This window comes from Amia ocellicauda, chromosome 5, assembly GCF_036373705.1.
Source record: "Amia ocellicauda isolate fAmiCal2 chromosome 5, fAmiCal2.hap1, whole genome shotgun sequence".
NCBI lineage: Eukaryota > Metazoa > Chordata > Actinopteri > Amiiformes > Amiidae > Amia > Amia ocellicauda.
Genome location: NC_089854.1, coordinates 25,256,399 through 25,270,353, shown reverse-complemented (window position 1 = coordinate 25,270,353; position 13,955 = coordinate 25,256,399). Strand labels below are relative to the sequence as shown.

The 13,955-nt window shown below is 41.1% G+C and overlaps 1 protein-coding gene across 9 annotated transcripts in view; it reads right to left on the bottom strand.

Moving 5' to 3' along the window:
- Positions 1-2,423: 2,423 nt before the first annotated feature.
- tmc6b (transmembrane channel-like 6b) overlaps positions 2,424-13,955 on the bottom strand; it is a 23,147-nt gene continuing 11,615 nt past the window's right edge. For all 9 annotated transcript variants that reach the window (XM_066704536.1, XM_066704535.1, XM_066704540.1 and 6 more), the window contains 18 exons: positions 13,718-13,882; positions 13,161-13,322; positions 12,202-12,310; positions 11,855-11,939; positions 11,245-11,499; positions 10,879-11,075; positions 10,402-10,546; positions 9,901-10,056; positions 7,657-7,835; positions 7,069-7,159; positions 6,507-6,604; positions 6,106-6,201; positions 5,768-5,843; positions 5,357-5,490; positions 4,160-4,330; positions 3,644-3,722; positions 3,299-3,397; positions 2,424-3,071 (listed from right to left, as the gene is read on the bottom strand). In XM_066704536.1, coding sequence (XP_066560633.1) covers positions 3,060-3,071; positions 3,299-3,397; positions 3,644-3,722; positions 4,160-4,330; positions 5,357-5,490; positions 5,768-5,843; positions 6,106-6,201; positions 6,507-6,604; positions 7,069-7,159; positions 7,657-7,835; positions 9,901-10,056; positions 10,402-10,546; positions 10,879-11,075; positions 11,245-11,499; positions 11,855-11,939; positions 12,202-12,310; positions 13,161-13,322; positions 13,718-13,882 — 2,309 coding nt within the window. In that variant the 3' untranslated portion in view covers positions 2,424-3,059. The remainder of the gene's footprint in view (positions 3,072-3,298; positions 3,398-3,643; positions 3,723-4,159; positions 4,331-5,356; positions 5,491-5,767; positions 5,844-6,105; positions 6,202-6,506; positions 6,605-7,068; positions 7,160-7,656; positions 7,836-9,900; positions 10,057-10,401; positions 10,547-10,878; positions 11,076-11,244; positions 11,500-11,854; positions 11,940-12,201; positions 12,311-13,160; positions 13,323-13,717; positions 13,883-13,955) is intronic.

Here is a 13,955-nt window from a genome sequence, read left to right as displayed (position 1 = left end):
GTTTGGGAAAGAACAGACCTTCCAAACAAAGGCTTACCTGGGGTGGGGCTGTGGAGCAGCCATCTTGGGAAAGTAGAAGAGAGGTGACAGGGGATTTTATAAACATGAGTCACCTTACTATTGACATGGGGAGGGGGTCAGTTTGCAGTGTTGTTCCTTTTGCTTATGGTTTTGGATTTTGGGTTTGAATTGAATATCACTTTTTGTTATAAGTTTATTTTGAAACTTATTTTTGGTAACATGTGTTTTGGGGTTTTATGATAGGTTTTTTTATTGTTACTCCTATTTTTTAATGGTTGGATCTAGAGGGTGGGTCTAAGTGGCCAAAGGTATAAAAGCTGGTTCAATGGCCTTAGTAAGGGAGAGCCTGGTAGAGATTAACACCTGTCTGTTTGTGATTATGTAGTGTGTTGCCGTGACTACACTGGTTTTGTTCTGGATCTTTGGGAAGATAATAAATGTTCCGGTTTTGAAGCCTTGCTGCCCTTATTCTTGCATGTCTGACTTTGGGACCACCACACCATCATTGTCAACAAGACTGCTAGTATGGTGGATCCTTTGCAGTTTAAGAGGGAATAGGGGTGTTGAGGGGTACCACTGCTATGACAGGGCACAGAGAGTCAGGGTTAATGGGGTCCTCTCTGAGGAACGGCTCTCCTCCACAGGATCTTCCCATGGCTGTATCATCTACCCCTTACAGTATATTCTATATAGAGACGGTTGTAGGAGCCACCATGCCAACAAGTACATTATAAAGTATGCAGACGACCCTGCGGTCCTCAGTCTGCTACAGGGGGATGAGTTAGAGTATGGGGTCGTCCTAGGTTATTTCGTGGAGTGGTGCAAAGCCTCTTTCTAGATATCACGGTTAATAAAACCAAGGACATGATTATTAGTTTCAGGAAACAGACACCCAGTACTATTTAGACCATTATTGACAGTAAACTGGTTGAAATCATGTCCACCTACCGATATTTAGGTACAATAATTGATTTGCAATGGGAGGAAAACATGAATACCATTCACTCTAAAGTGCAGCAGAGACTGAACTAAATTAATTTAACGTAGAAAAGGCAGTGATGACATTGTTTTACAGGTCTTTAATTGAATCCTTTTTTATCATCTGCTGGTTTGCCAACCTGAAGGTGAAGGGGAAGGCAAAATTGCAAAGGGTGGTAAGTGTAGGCTCCAAGATTGTGGGGGTGCCTCAGAAGTCTCTTTCTGCATTATATGAGAGTCTTGTGGTCTGCAAAGCATGGTCAGTCCTGGGGGACCCCTTCAACACACTGACCTTTGAGTTTGAGCTATTGCCATCTGGGAGGAGATGCAGGGTACCCAGACTTAAGACTGCTTGAAAACAAGGCTCTTTTATTAACTAACTCCATTTAAGAGTACCCCTCCACACTCCTCACTTTTAATTTGATGGTGATGGTGATGATAATTAATCATATATTTATTTATTTTTAAGGATGATCAGTGCATATCAGATTTTATATATTTATATCTATTTCAGGGTGCGTTTGTTATATATTTAGTGTGTCTGTTTTTGAACTGCTGCACACCAATTGCCCCTTGGGGACAATATTTATTGATTGATTGATTTGAAGAATCATTTTTAAGCTCTCAATTGCATTTAACTGTGCCTTCATGTTTTCAGAATTGAAGTGTCTGCCACTGAAGTTTAGAGTGAGATTAATCATGTTCTCCAAACATGCCACCTTCAAATTCCTAGGAAAAGTACAAATAAATTACCTTTCCAGAAAATGGCTCCTTAATAAAAGGCTCCCCAGCCCCTAGCATTTTGGTTGAGTATAATTGAAGATATCTTGCATTTAATTATTCATCAGAATATGGGTCAATGTTTCAGAACAAGTGTGAGCTTTACATTTTCTGTAAGTCTAATATGTATTGTAGTTCAGTGATCATTGAAAGATTTTGTAATTCAAAATGTCAATGTGTGTCAGGCTTAATGAGATAATACAACATGTATTTAATGTATTTCTTACAGCCAATGTTTATATATTGAAACAGTTTTATATTGAAACATACAAATATTTGCAGCTGTGGGATTTGTTTTATATATTTGTTCTCAGTAGTATAGGTTCTCTAGTATGGTAAAAGGGCCCACAATGGCATGAATTAAGCATGTAAATCAGGATGAACTTGACTAATAATAATAATGTGGCCAATTTTAGGTTACTTACATAAAGAGAAAGCTAATAGAAAAATAAAGAATACAGCAATAGTATGTTTTCACTCATACAAACTGCATAATGTAAATATTACTAAATTAACATTGGTCAAAATGTTTAAATTGTACCTGAATTGTACCTTGATATAGTCTATCCATTTTTAGTTAATGAACTGGAACACCGCTGTCCTCTCTCACCAGGAAAGTGTGCAACAATACTATAACCAATAAATACAGAATAGGAAAAGCATTTTATTTTATACATCACAGTCAGTTCCTCATAAACAATACTACAGTATGCCCCCGACTTAAAAAAATAATAGAAAAATAAATACAGTAAAATATTTAAAATACTTTTACATTTTCCAGTGGTTAAACCATAATTGGCTTTCTGTGTATTATGTCCTGACGCATATCTTGTATTTTCACAATGGTAAACTCTGAAAGGTTTCTGAAAGTAGTGGTATACCTATATATCCCTTTACATTTTTACAAATTAAACTGTCAAGCACAGGACACATTACAGAATACAGGTACATGTTCTTCACTCGTGCTTCATTAGGAGAAACACATCTTTATCTTTGTCTTTAAGTGACACTGTCAACATTACATCTTGGACGAGAGCTTTTGAAATAAAAAAATGTCTGAACATGTTTGGACCCTAATTAATTTACAGCCTAGCTCCCCCCTCCCCACAACTCTCTATAGTGACAGGAAAATTGAGAAGATCCTGAGGAGACACATTGTTGACATGAGTGTCTTGGGAATCATCATTTCCAGTTTTTCAGGGTTAAAAGGTACACTTCACATTTCATGGTTTTGGCTTTCTACTTGGCAATATCAAGTTGAAATTCGTATTCCTTTATTCCTAATAAGAATCCTGTAACGACAAAATATTGCAAGTAAACCCAAAAGTGAAAAACACACATAAGAATGATTCTAAATCTTTAAATATAGACATTAATATTTTTATATGTTAAAAAAAACAATTCTGATAAGGAGAACATTTGATATAAAATATACAACTGGCAGATGGATTCACAAATACTGGTTTGGTGAGGCAGTGTTGAGCAATGAGTCAAACTGCTCCATGTGTCAAACACTTACCTGACTGCCCCGCATGTCTGATCTCCTCCCAGAAATAGGGCGTTTCTGCTCATGGATAGCCTGGAGTTTAGTGATAAGGAATTTCTTGTCCTCGCCTTCCTGTAGGTGAAGTCAACATATTACACACAAAATGAGACTGAGTTCAAAACTTGTCAGACACACCTTGTGAAATATTAATAATAGGATGGGCTACCCTGTCGGATCCAAGGCAGGACAATTGAAGTTGCGTATTCATATCCATTTCCCATTAACATTCATTAACATATTTTCAGGCTCACATTTCAGGTTGTGTGAAAACATCTTAAAATGGTTTAGCTTTTATAGAATAGAAGTTGTTGTACTTACATTTTGAATTTGCTCTTGTAGTAAGCTGATTATTTTCCTTTGGCCATCAACCACTTGTGTGTGGAAATAAATTACAATTCTGCATGAGAGGAAAACAGCTTAGGTTTAACCTTCTGCTTTAATAGAAACGGTGCACTACATGCAACTAAATATCTAGAGATTTGTTGGCAGTTATGTGTTATGTTTTATATTCTAAGGAACTACAGATTTTTTATTTTATTTTATTTTGTACACCAATACATACTTGCATATTAACTGTTAAGCTCTACCATAACTGTGTTGCTATTGACTGAATGTGAACAGTAGTGGGAGGGGCTGAAACTCCTCTAATCATTATTTAATATCAGTCTACTATCTTACACCCCTCCCTCAATTCTTTTTTTTCCTTCCACAACATGTCTGACAAAGACATCTAATACCTAAACTTGAGAAAACCATGTTCAACATTCACCCTCTTCACTGCCTTAATTAGGCCCAGGGAAGTGAATGCTGAAATGGTTGCCCATCTTTACTTACAAGAAGACCCCCCCTGCAACAAACAGGAATAAGGGGTTCTCCACCAGGAAGCTGTATATCCAAGAGAGCCAGGACAGGTTGGTATCTTGCAGCTTCTCTACCCATTTCTTCCCCGCCTCCAACATGGTGTTTAGGGTCCGGAAAGGCCCACACAACTCAGAAGGCTGGATCCTGCAAAGTCACAGACACAAGTACATAAAATGTGCTTAGACTATTCAGTGTCGCATGGTGACAGAGCAATTGTTTAAAATGTATTTCAAGACTGAAGAATCAGTGGTGTGTGAAAAGTCATACATGCATATGATAAGCAAGAATCCCTGTAATTCTGCAATTTATAATGCTCTTGCTCTTCTATGGTAGCCATGGGGACTAATCTGAGCAAATCAATTTAAACTTTCCCCTAATGGACAGAACTGGAGAAGACTGGGTTGCATAACTCGGGCAATTGACACCTGAAATCTAGACGAGTTTATAATAATTTGTAAATGAGAACACATGTAAGGCATTGGACTATGTTAAATCAGGCCATACGTAATTGAAATGTGTATTTAAAGCTCAGATAGAGTTCAATCTATGGTCCCCTTTCTCCTGGAAGACTAGGATTGAGCAACTTTTCTGTTTTCTGACTAAATACAACACCAAGTGGTGATGTTTGGTAGTACAATGCTTTACTCAGCCAAGCGACATGGACAGGTAAGTACTGACTAATTGATGGTTTTACCATGGCAGGAAACAAGAGGAAAATAGCTGTTGCTGGTTTCAATGAAAAAGTAAAAGCTAGGTTAAGTTCTCATATTATTAAAACATAGTTTTGAACACATGTTGTAAAGCATTTCTTAAATTATTTTTTAATTTAAAGGTTTTGTTATTTTTTAATTCCTGGGACCCCAAGAGACCAAGATTAATTTCATCAGATGCAGCTGAAACAGAAGACTCCAGAAAGTGGCGAGTTCCACATCCTACTTTTAGAATTTGTTATTATTCATGATCAAACTCTGAAATTTGAGTGTTTAACAGTCCTCCAAATGTAGATGTTTTGTCAGATTTATTTGTTATCAGACCTGAATTATGGGCTTTTCAGCTTTTGGTTCTCCGTATGCTTGCTTTTGAACAGTTCTCTCTAAGTTTGAAAAAATATTTATCAGTTGGAGTTATCAGCCAGGGAGTCAGAGCTGAAGCAGTGAGAAAGAGGCTTACGTCCATATGGTGAATGTGACAGCCACAGCTGCCCCCAGGAAAGAGGGGAAACACAGCAGGCTGATAAAGATGGTGGTCATCTGACTGGCCCTCCAGGGCTTGATGGGAGATTGACAGTTCATCATCAGGCTCGTCTGCAAGAGAACCGTGAGCAAATTAGCTTAAAGACAGTATAATAGCATGTGCAGATCAATTTTGCTTTCCAGTGCAATGGATAACAAAACTAATTTAACAGAGTGATTGAAATTCACTGTGTTTGTGTAAACGTGTATGTAAATATACAAGTAGAAGCCAGCGGGAGTAAATACACATTTCAAGTCTACAATACAAGAACAGGATTTAACTCTTTTCTAGAGTTTAATATAAACATCACAACCTTGAAGCCAGATGTTTGTCAAGGTTCTTACTTACCTCTTTCATATAAAATAAAAGAAAGAGCTTGATAATCTGCATTGCAGGAAGCAATGGAGAAAACAGGACCCCCAGCCTGAGCAAAGAGAAACAAAGAGAATACCTCAACCATGCAATGCCTGCAAATAAGATAACTGTTCAGCTGGGCCAGTTAGCCAGTAGGTTCTGTAAGTGCACTACTTATAACCTAGCATTTAGATACTTACAGAACACTATAATTGTAATATAAATAGTTCAAGCTTATAAGAATGCACTATGTGCACCAATGTCTTCTGCTATGAGTGCAAATGATGAAAAATATTAAAGACAAAAATAAGAATTATTGATTTGGTTTTTACCAGGCAAGTGTTTGCCCGTAGATTAGCTCCAGCACATTGCGGGCGATGTCAAATACTGGCTTCCTTTTCCTCTTTAGCACTCTCTGCGAAAACAGCCTGCAGGCAACAGGAAGGCAAAAAAGACACATAGCTGTAACTCGCCCAGCGTCACACTTAGACACTTACAAGTACACAACAAAAGACCCACTGAAATCCACAGAAACACTCATTCTAGTTATACCTGAACATGTACTTCAACCTTCAGCAACCAACAGAAAGCCAACCAAGTCTTAGAAAACTAAATTAAAATATGGCAATATTCAGTGCTGATTTACTGATTTCAAATGTACTACTTTGTTCTTAAAAGGAAAATGGCCAGACATCTGAGAGGTTGAAAAAATTAACTTAGAGGTTAAGCTTACTTCCAAAGGAATTCTCCAAAGAAAGTGTCCAGGATGGTGAAGATGAAGTCCATTAACAGAAAACGATACAGCTCCTGTCCAACAAAGGTCTCCCAGCACTTAGGACCAGAAAACAGGACAACAAGAGCAACTACAATTTAACACTGATGGAGAATCAACAATCCCTGACAAAAAGCACCAACATCAAAATCAATGCAAGGCTTTGTGAATCTTTAGCAGTTGTTCAGTGCTAGACAGGCTAGTTGGCTGAGGCCAAGAATGTAACGCATGTAAAATAGAAAACAAAGAGCTGGGGCTCTAGGACTCTTTTGGATGGCCTGTTGGGACAGCTGAAACCGTAACAATGTTCCAGTGCAGTGGACTGGAGGCCGTTTCCGTTGAGCCACCCATGTGTAGATGTCCACACCCTAGAACAGGGGTTGGCAACAAGGTTTGGCATCGGGCCAATTTTGATCTCAGGTAATAATTTTAAATTATTAATAAATAAAAAATTGATTGCGGGCCAGATTTGGCCTGCAGGCCGCCTGTTGCTGAACCCTGCCCTAGAAGCAATGTCCCTCACCTCCAGCTTCAGTTTGACTCTGTTGTTGGCAGTTGTCCCCAGCCAGTGAAAACACAGCACTCCCAGGACAGACACCTTTAGCACCAGATTCCTGCAAACAGAGAACAGATGGAAGGGCTTTTTAAGACAGTGTTCCAACTTCTTGCAGACTTACACAACTTATAAAGGGGACATAAAGGGAAATCAAATCAAATCAAAATGATTCATAAAATCATAGTTTAATGCATGTTTACATGTAGCTCTAGTGTATAAGTAAGATGTATATCACTTTTCCAGTTTGATTCTAAAGGGGGGTCAATTGTTTTATATAACTGAAATATTTTTTTTTTTTACTGTAAATACATTTCAGTGGCTAATCCTTACACATGATTTATAATAAATTAATATAATAATAAGTGTCCCTTATTGTATAAGAGATGTCATTTTGCACAGTTAATTCAGCCAGAACCTCTCGCCCAAACTACATGAGATGACCTCTCAAATAATAAGAGACTCCCTTCACATGACATTAACTAGAGCAGCACGTATAACTATAATTTTAGGAACCGCGTGTGTTCCCGTTCCAGCATGAATAGAGTGACTTGTTACCTGCAGATGGCAATGTAGGTGCGCACATTGGGCGAATCATATTCCTCCATCCAGGCGACAGTGTTGAAGAAGCCGGGCATTAGCAGGTTTATACTAGACACCACCACAGGCAGAGCCAGGAGGCTGGCCTCCTTCAATAGGGGACTTTGGCTTGTCGTTTTTGATCTCCTCTCCAGGTCCTGCAGCAAACACACACACACACTCACCACACAGAGCCATCTGATCTTTCAGCCACCACCCTCTTATTGGAATGGCATGTGTAATAAAAAGCAGAAAGATTAAGGTCATAAGCTGGTGGCTGTCAAAGGTTTCCAGAGAAGTGTGAAATGTGATGCTGTACAGGCAGAATGGTGTGCATCAGAATTTGTCCATTGCCTCAGCAGACCCTAGAGAAACTGGTCATTTGACCTGACTGAAACGTCGCGAAGAGGTTTCGCAAAAGTACGTTTAGTTTGTTCTGATGCTCGACAAGACTATTTTAGGCCCGGGACCTGAAACACCTTTCAGTATGGGCATTTCAGTAACAAGATAACGTCATGAAATCAAATAGAGAGGGTAACACCCTAGATGGTGTGGGTGAAGATAGTGTTTAATACCCATAAAAAATGTACAATGTACGTGAGTGCTGAGGCTTCAGAAACAAGTGAGAAAAGTATTGTCCGGACGAGCTCCAATTGCAACATCAGCTGAACGCAGCACTCTGACCATCCATTTTGATGCAGTTCTATCTTGTTCAAAGCAGCCTTTTTCTTGTGAGGACCTTGCAGATTTAGCATGAAGTTTGAGCTGTTTTTATGACTGTAACCACATCATGATATCCACGGTAGTCTGACACATCACAGCCCCACGATGCATGAAATTTAAAATGAATGTAACACATTTGTATGTGTGTGGACTTCACAGTGCACTAGCTGCAAGACCGCAAGCCTGACTGACACACTGTGAGAATTCACTGTACAAGCCCATTTTGTCTCCTCAGACTCACTGACTACATTCACTCTCGAAACCCCAAGACACCACAATCTGCCTCCTTAGACTCTGATAACTTCATCAATGCACAGAAAACAACAGTTTGATCTGGAACATCAAACCAATAATATAATTACACATTCCACAGGCAGGGATGGAGGATTCATAAAGCCTTAAAAGATTTCCATTGATTACCTGTCAATTGGCTTAAAAACTTGAATCTTGTAGAAACGTGAGGAATCACTTGAGTTAAAATGTGAAATATAGGCTAAAAGAGATACCTATACACAGCCATCATGTCGTTGGCTAGCTAATACTGCTTAATTCATGGATAAAGACAGAATACAGAACCTGGCAGACCCCTGAATGTGACTAAACAAGAGGCCATAGAAACTCTGCTACTGCGCTAGGACTCCTGTTTGTACTCGCCGGCATTCCTCCAGCAGAAGTCAGAACCCCTTTCTGAGCTCCCTACCCCTGCTCCAACAGCCTTCCTGTCATCAGGGCTAAAGCTCACATTCCACACTGCGGAGGCTGAGCGAAGTTGCCATGGCACTCACTGAAACAGAACATGTCTGTGTGCACAAGTGCATGTCTGTGCTCCGAGTCTGCCTTAAGGCTGAACACTCACATCATAGAGAATGTTTTTTTCCTTTCTTCAAATGTGAAAGAACAGAACACAATACTTAAATGTTAATGTTAAAAAAAAATGTTTTGAAATATCTGCAAAATATTTAAATTGTGATGAAGAACAGAACATGTGTAAGGAAAAGCAATAAATAAATAAATAAATACATACATACATACATACATACATACATAAATTGACAAGTTCCAATGTCAACAGATGTATTTGATGGAATGATTCCTGGCAAGGAGGCATTCAAACATTTGGCTTTTATACAATGAAACCATGAATGCAGCTCCATTTCCTGTAGATGTAGTCTAAAAGGTAACATGAGAATACCTATTTTTTAAAAGTCAAATTAGCTTGAATTTTCTAACAGTGTCTGATTGTGAAGAACGCGGGCTGTGAGTTTGTGAGCTCATTCTGAACTTTGGCGTTCGTGGGCTGTTCCCAGTTTCCACACAGCGGAAATATCGTTCTGCATGAGTTGATTTAAAAAAGACCCAAACTGAGCAGTGGGCTGTTTTCTAACAGTAATCAAACTGTAAAAAGCTGGAGACAGCGAAAGGTTAGAAATTACACTGCAGGGAAAAGCTCTGAAGGTTGTCCCTGCATTGCGATGGCCCCAGTGTGGTCCATGGTCTCACCTGGTGCATGTAAATGGAGAAGTAGTAGATGGCCAGTGCACAGGCCAGGGTGCTGCCAAGACACATGGACCAGGCCAGCAGATGCACAGCCAACCGTGCCAGCTTCTGCAGCACACTCTTCTTCTCCTTCCTGCATGCCAGCTCAGACAGCACCTCCTGTGGGCAGCCAGGAGTCAAAGTTCAGATGGGTAACTTCTTGCAGTGTTGAGGCTTGATCTCTCGTGTATCACCAAGACTGTAACCCAGCATCTGGGTTGGCAGAATTCCAAAGTTCTACAGCTGTTACATAACCCCCCCCTGCCCCCTACAACTTTCTTGTTTCATATCCTGTTATTTTGGTTACATTTGATAATTCTCTATTGTTGTTTCAGCTTTAGTTTGTTTTTCCCCAGTGACTATTTCAGAATAGCATCTGTGAAGGCCCTACAGATCTAAATCAGCTCTAGCCACACGTAGGGATGCTGCAGAGATTATTGTGTGTTAAGATGGCTGCCACATTACCTTCAGCTGAGTGGAGATGTTCTCATGCTGCAGATTCACAGAAGTGTTCTTAATGACCTTGAAATCCCAGGAACAGAACGCCTTCATGGCCAGGTCTCCCTGAGCTGCGTCTATCCGGTAACTCTCACCAAAGGACTTGGACATGCTATACAAAAACGACAACCACAAAGCTACTGAGACTCCGATTCAGCCATGCAGGTAAACTCTACATTCATGAGGTTTCAGCAAGTTCTGTTTCTTGTGAACTGTAATGAATTTGTCATTGTGAATGTGACAGACAAAAAATATGGACTTATCAAACACCTTCTATGTCAAAGTACTGTATTCAAACAGCAAATGTATTGAACTATAGGCTGCACAGAACACAAATAACCAAACTTAGAGACCACTGACTCCCTCACTTAGTGATTACACATTTTGTTGCACTTTGCCAGATGTACAGCATGAACTGAACAGACAGAGGAAGTGTGAGCTGACCTGAAGACGAGGCAGATGCAGGTGATGAAGAAGGAGACACCAATGGTGAAGAAGTAGGCCAGGGGCATGCTGTAGGCCAAGCTTGGAGCTGTGGCTTTACTGTCGAGTGTATTGTTGACAACAGAACTGTTCTGAGAGCTATTTATGGTAGAGTTGGTATAGTAACCATAAAACATAACAGTCTCTGAGAAGTAGCCCTGCAGAGAAAAAAAAAAGGAATTAAAGACCCCATTTAATGAACGGGAGGGCAGTCCTAGGGAGTTCATTCACAATGCCAGTCGGTGGGGGATGACGACACACAGACAGTGCAGCTTTCTTATTCCAACCACTGGGACCCTGGGAGGGGGAATGGAGGCTGGTCCTTACCACTCCGGTGAGCAGCTCTAGCCCAGTAAAGGGTGTGCTTTTCTGGTCAGATGGAGGGTGGACCAGCTGTGGGATGACCAGGAAGAAGAGGTTGACCAGGAATAGGAAGATATTGAAGAGCAGCAGGGTCTTGAGAAAGACGAAGTAGGAGAGCACGCCCGTCCCGAAGCGCCCGCTCACCCTCTTCAGCGCCATCTGCCACAGCTGCAGGGAGTGAAGGAAGGACAGCCAGCTGTACCAGCCCTGTCGCAGGCCCTGGATGGGTAAATACAATGTTCACACGCACATACACCATGGAAAATGATTGAAATCATTGCAAATTACAGATCTAGCATTTGACAGTGGCTTTTTGTTTTTGCCAAGCAATGAGTTCTGAGCTAGCAAAATGTGACTAGTGGAAATTAAGTCACTTTGTACACATTAATTGAAACAAAGTGCAAAGGCAAAGTGTAATGTGTGAACATTAATTCATTTATGAACACTTAGACAGTGAACCTAAATGTTGAGTTTAGCAGCCATTCCAGCTATCTTCCTTCTCTTGCATCTATAACAGAATTAAACCTTCAGTCTCATTTCATCTGGTGGCTGTGGGTGATTGCATCAAACTCACAATGATGAAGTAGTATTTGATCTGGCTGAGGCAGGAGAGTTTCTTGCGAGAGAAAGAGTGTCCTCCTTTATGGTGGCAATCCAGCCTATAAAAACATGAAAGGAAAACATTTTTCATGAATGATTTTCCAGTCAAATATCAGCAGCATCCTGCAGAGCTCAGCTAAGGCATTGCCTGGTCTCTTGCACTCAGATAAGACCATTTCCATGAGTAATTAAAGCTTGAAAAGAGGCCTATTGAGGGTGATGCTTTTCTCTGACCACTTCCAAACAAGTCCCAACCTTGCTACACACCCTGGCCCAGCTGGCAATGTAAAGATTGATTGAAGGGGTGGGGGCAAGCCGTACCTGAGGTCACGCTTCTCAGACAGGCTGAGGGGCATGGTGCGCAGCATGCGGATGCGATCGCTGGCCGACAAGTTCTGCAGGTTGACGACCAGGCGTGCTCTCTTTTCGGCTGTAGACACAGAGAAATCACAGGCTGAGCTTCCAAGACACACACACTGAATCAGTGCAGCTGGCTTGCCTACTCTCTTGTAACCTCTCTTTTGTTCTGAAGTATAGAGCAATCTCCCCAGCACAACTGCCGAGCTAAAGAGGAAGGATCTTTTAATAGATGCACTTGTCACGCACAGCACCCCACCCCACCCCCCCAGCACAGAAAAAGTTCACACTTTGTAAAAAAAAGTCTCTCCAGAACTAGACCAGGCTCAGTGATTTTCTTTACAAAAAGGGATAGTCACTTTGTTTACCCTTATTTAATGGTTACATATGGTTACACTACTGTCAACCATAATTATGCCAAGATATACATAGTCACACCTCCTTTCATTTTCTTCACCTACAAATGTTTGTTGTCTTGTTAATGTTAGTGTCTGTGCATTACAAGCTAAAACAAGCATTTGCTGGAGAGGACATTGATTAAGTGGCAGTTTACACACCCCATTTGAACATCTAAAATCAGCTGTACTTTTTTGTGTGTGCTAAATTAGTTTTCAGCAAACTCTGGGGAAAATATAACTGACAAATAAGTACGGTTAAATGAACAATATTTGCTTCACAAAACGAATACTTTTCTTTACAACTGCATATATTTGATATATATTATATACATTTGATCAGAATTTGAATCTTCCTGTTAACTTGAAGTCCAGCCTTTGAGCGATAATCTAACTATCTCAGGGGGTGTGTAGGTGCTCTAGCATTCAGGATCAGATGGGATGTCTCCACAGAAAGCCTTACGGAGCACCATGTGAGCAGGAATGCAGTCAGGTTTCCCTGCAGAGTGAGAGGGTTGGGCTCCTCACCTTCCTGGTCGGTGTCCCCGCCATCCGTCTCCATGCCATATCCGCGGATACTGGGCCTGGAGGAGCGCGAGAGGTTACGCACCGAGGGCCTGCTCTGCCGGCGCCGGCGCAGCTGCATGGTGCGGTTGTAGTACTGAGAGATGATGGCTCCGCGGTTACGACCTGCAACCAAACGCAGAGGGCAGCAGTGAGGGCAAGGGCTCTGCCTTCAGCTCAGCTCTACCTACATCCTCCTTATGTCTGGGCTTAACCTACCAATTAAACTCTGTAGCTAAGCAAAGAACTGACCAGCGTATTATGCAATAAGCAGACTTTACTGTTTGAACAGACGTGGTCACCTATTTCTAGTCATTTGTGTTTTTTCATTAAAAGGCCACATTAATGTAAAGTGGGAGCTGATACTGTGCAGTATTTCCATAAAAGACTCTTTTAGATTGAGTCCAGAATGCCACTGTATTTTGTTTGCAGAAAAGCCAAGTTCAGTGTGATCATCCCAGTTTGACTACAAAAGCCTAGTGGTAAGTGACCGGAACTGGGTTTCCCCAGGGAGGGCTCACCGATGGTGCGGCTGGGCATGGCAGACAGCACCCTGAGTGTGGCTGAGGAGAAGTGCTCGCTCAACATTGGGTCATTCTCTTGCAGGGCCTCTTCAGTACGGTCCTCCCTCTGCCTCTGCCCTCTGCCGTCGTGGTGATCTGGGCTGGCCAGGTAGGCTGCGTTATCTGAGTCAGAGACAGACAAAGGACAAAGGCAGTTTTTACTGGCTGCCCAACAGCCTGAAGAAAAAATAAAAAT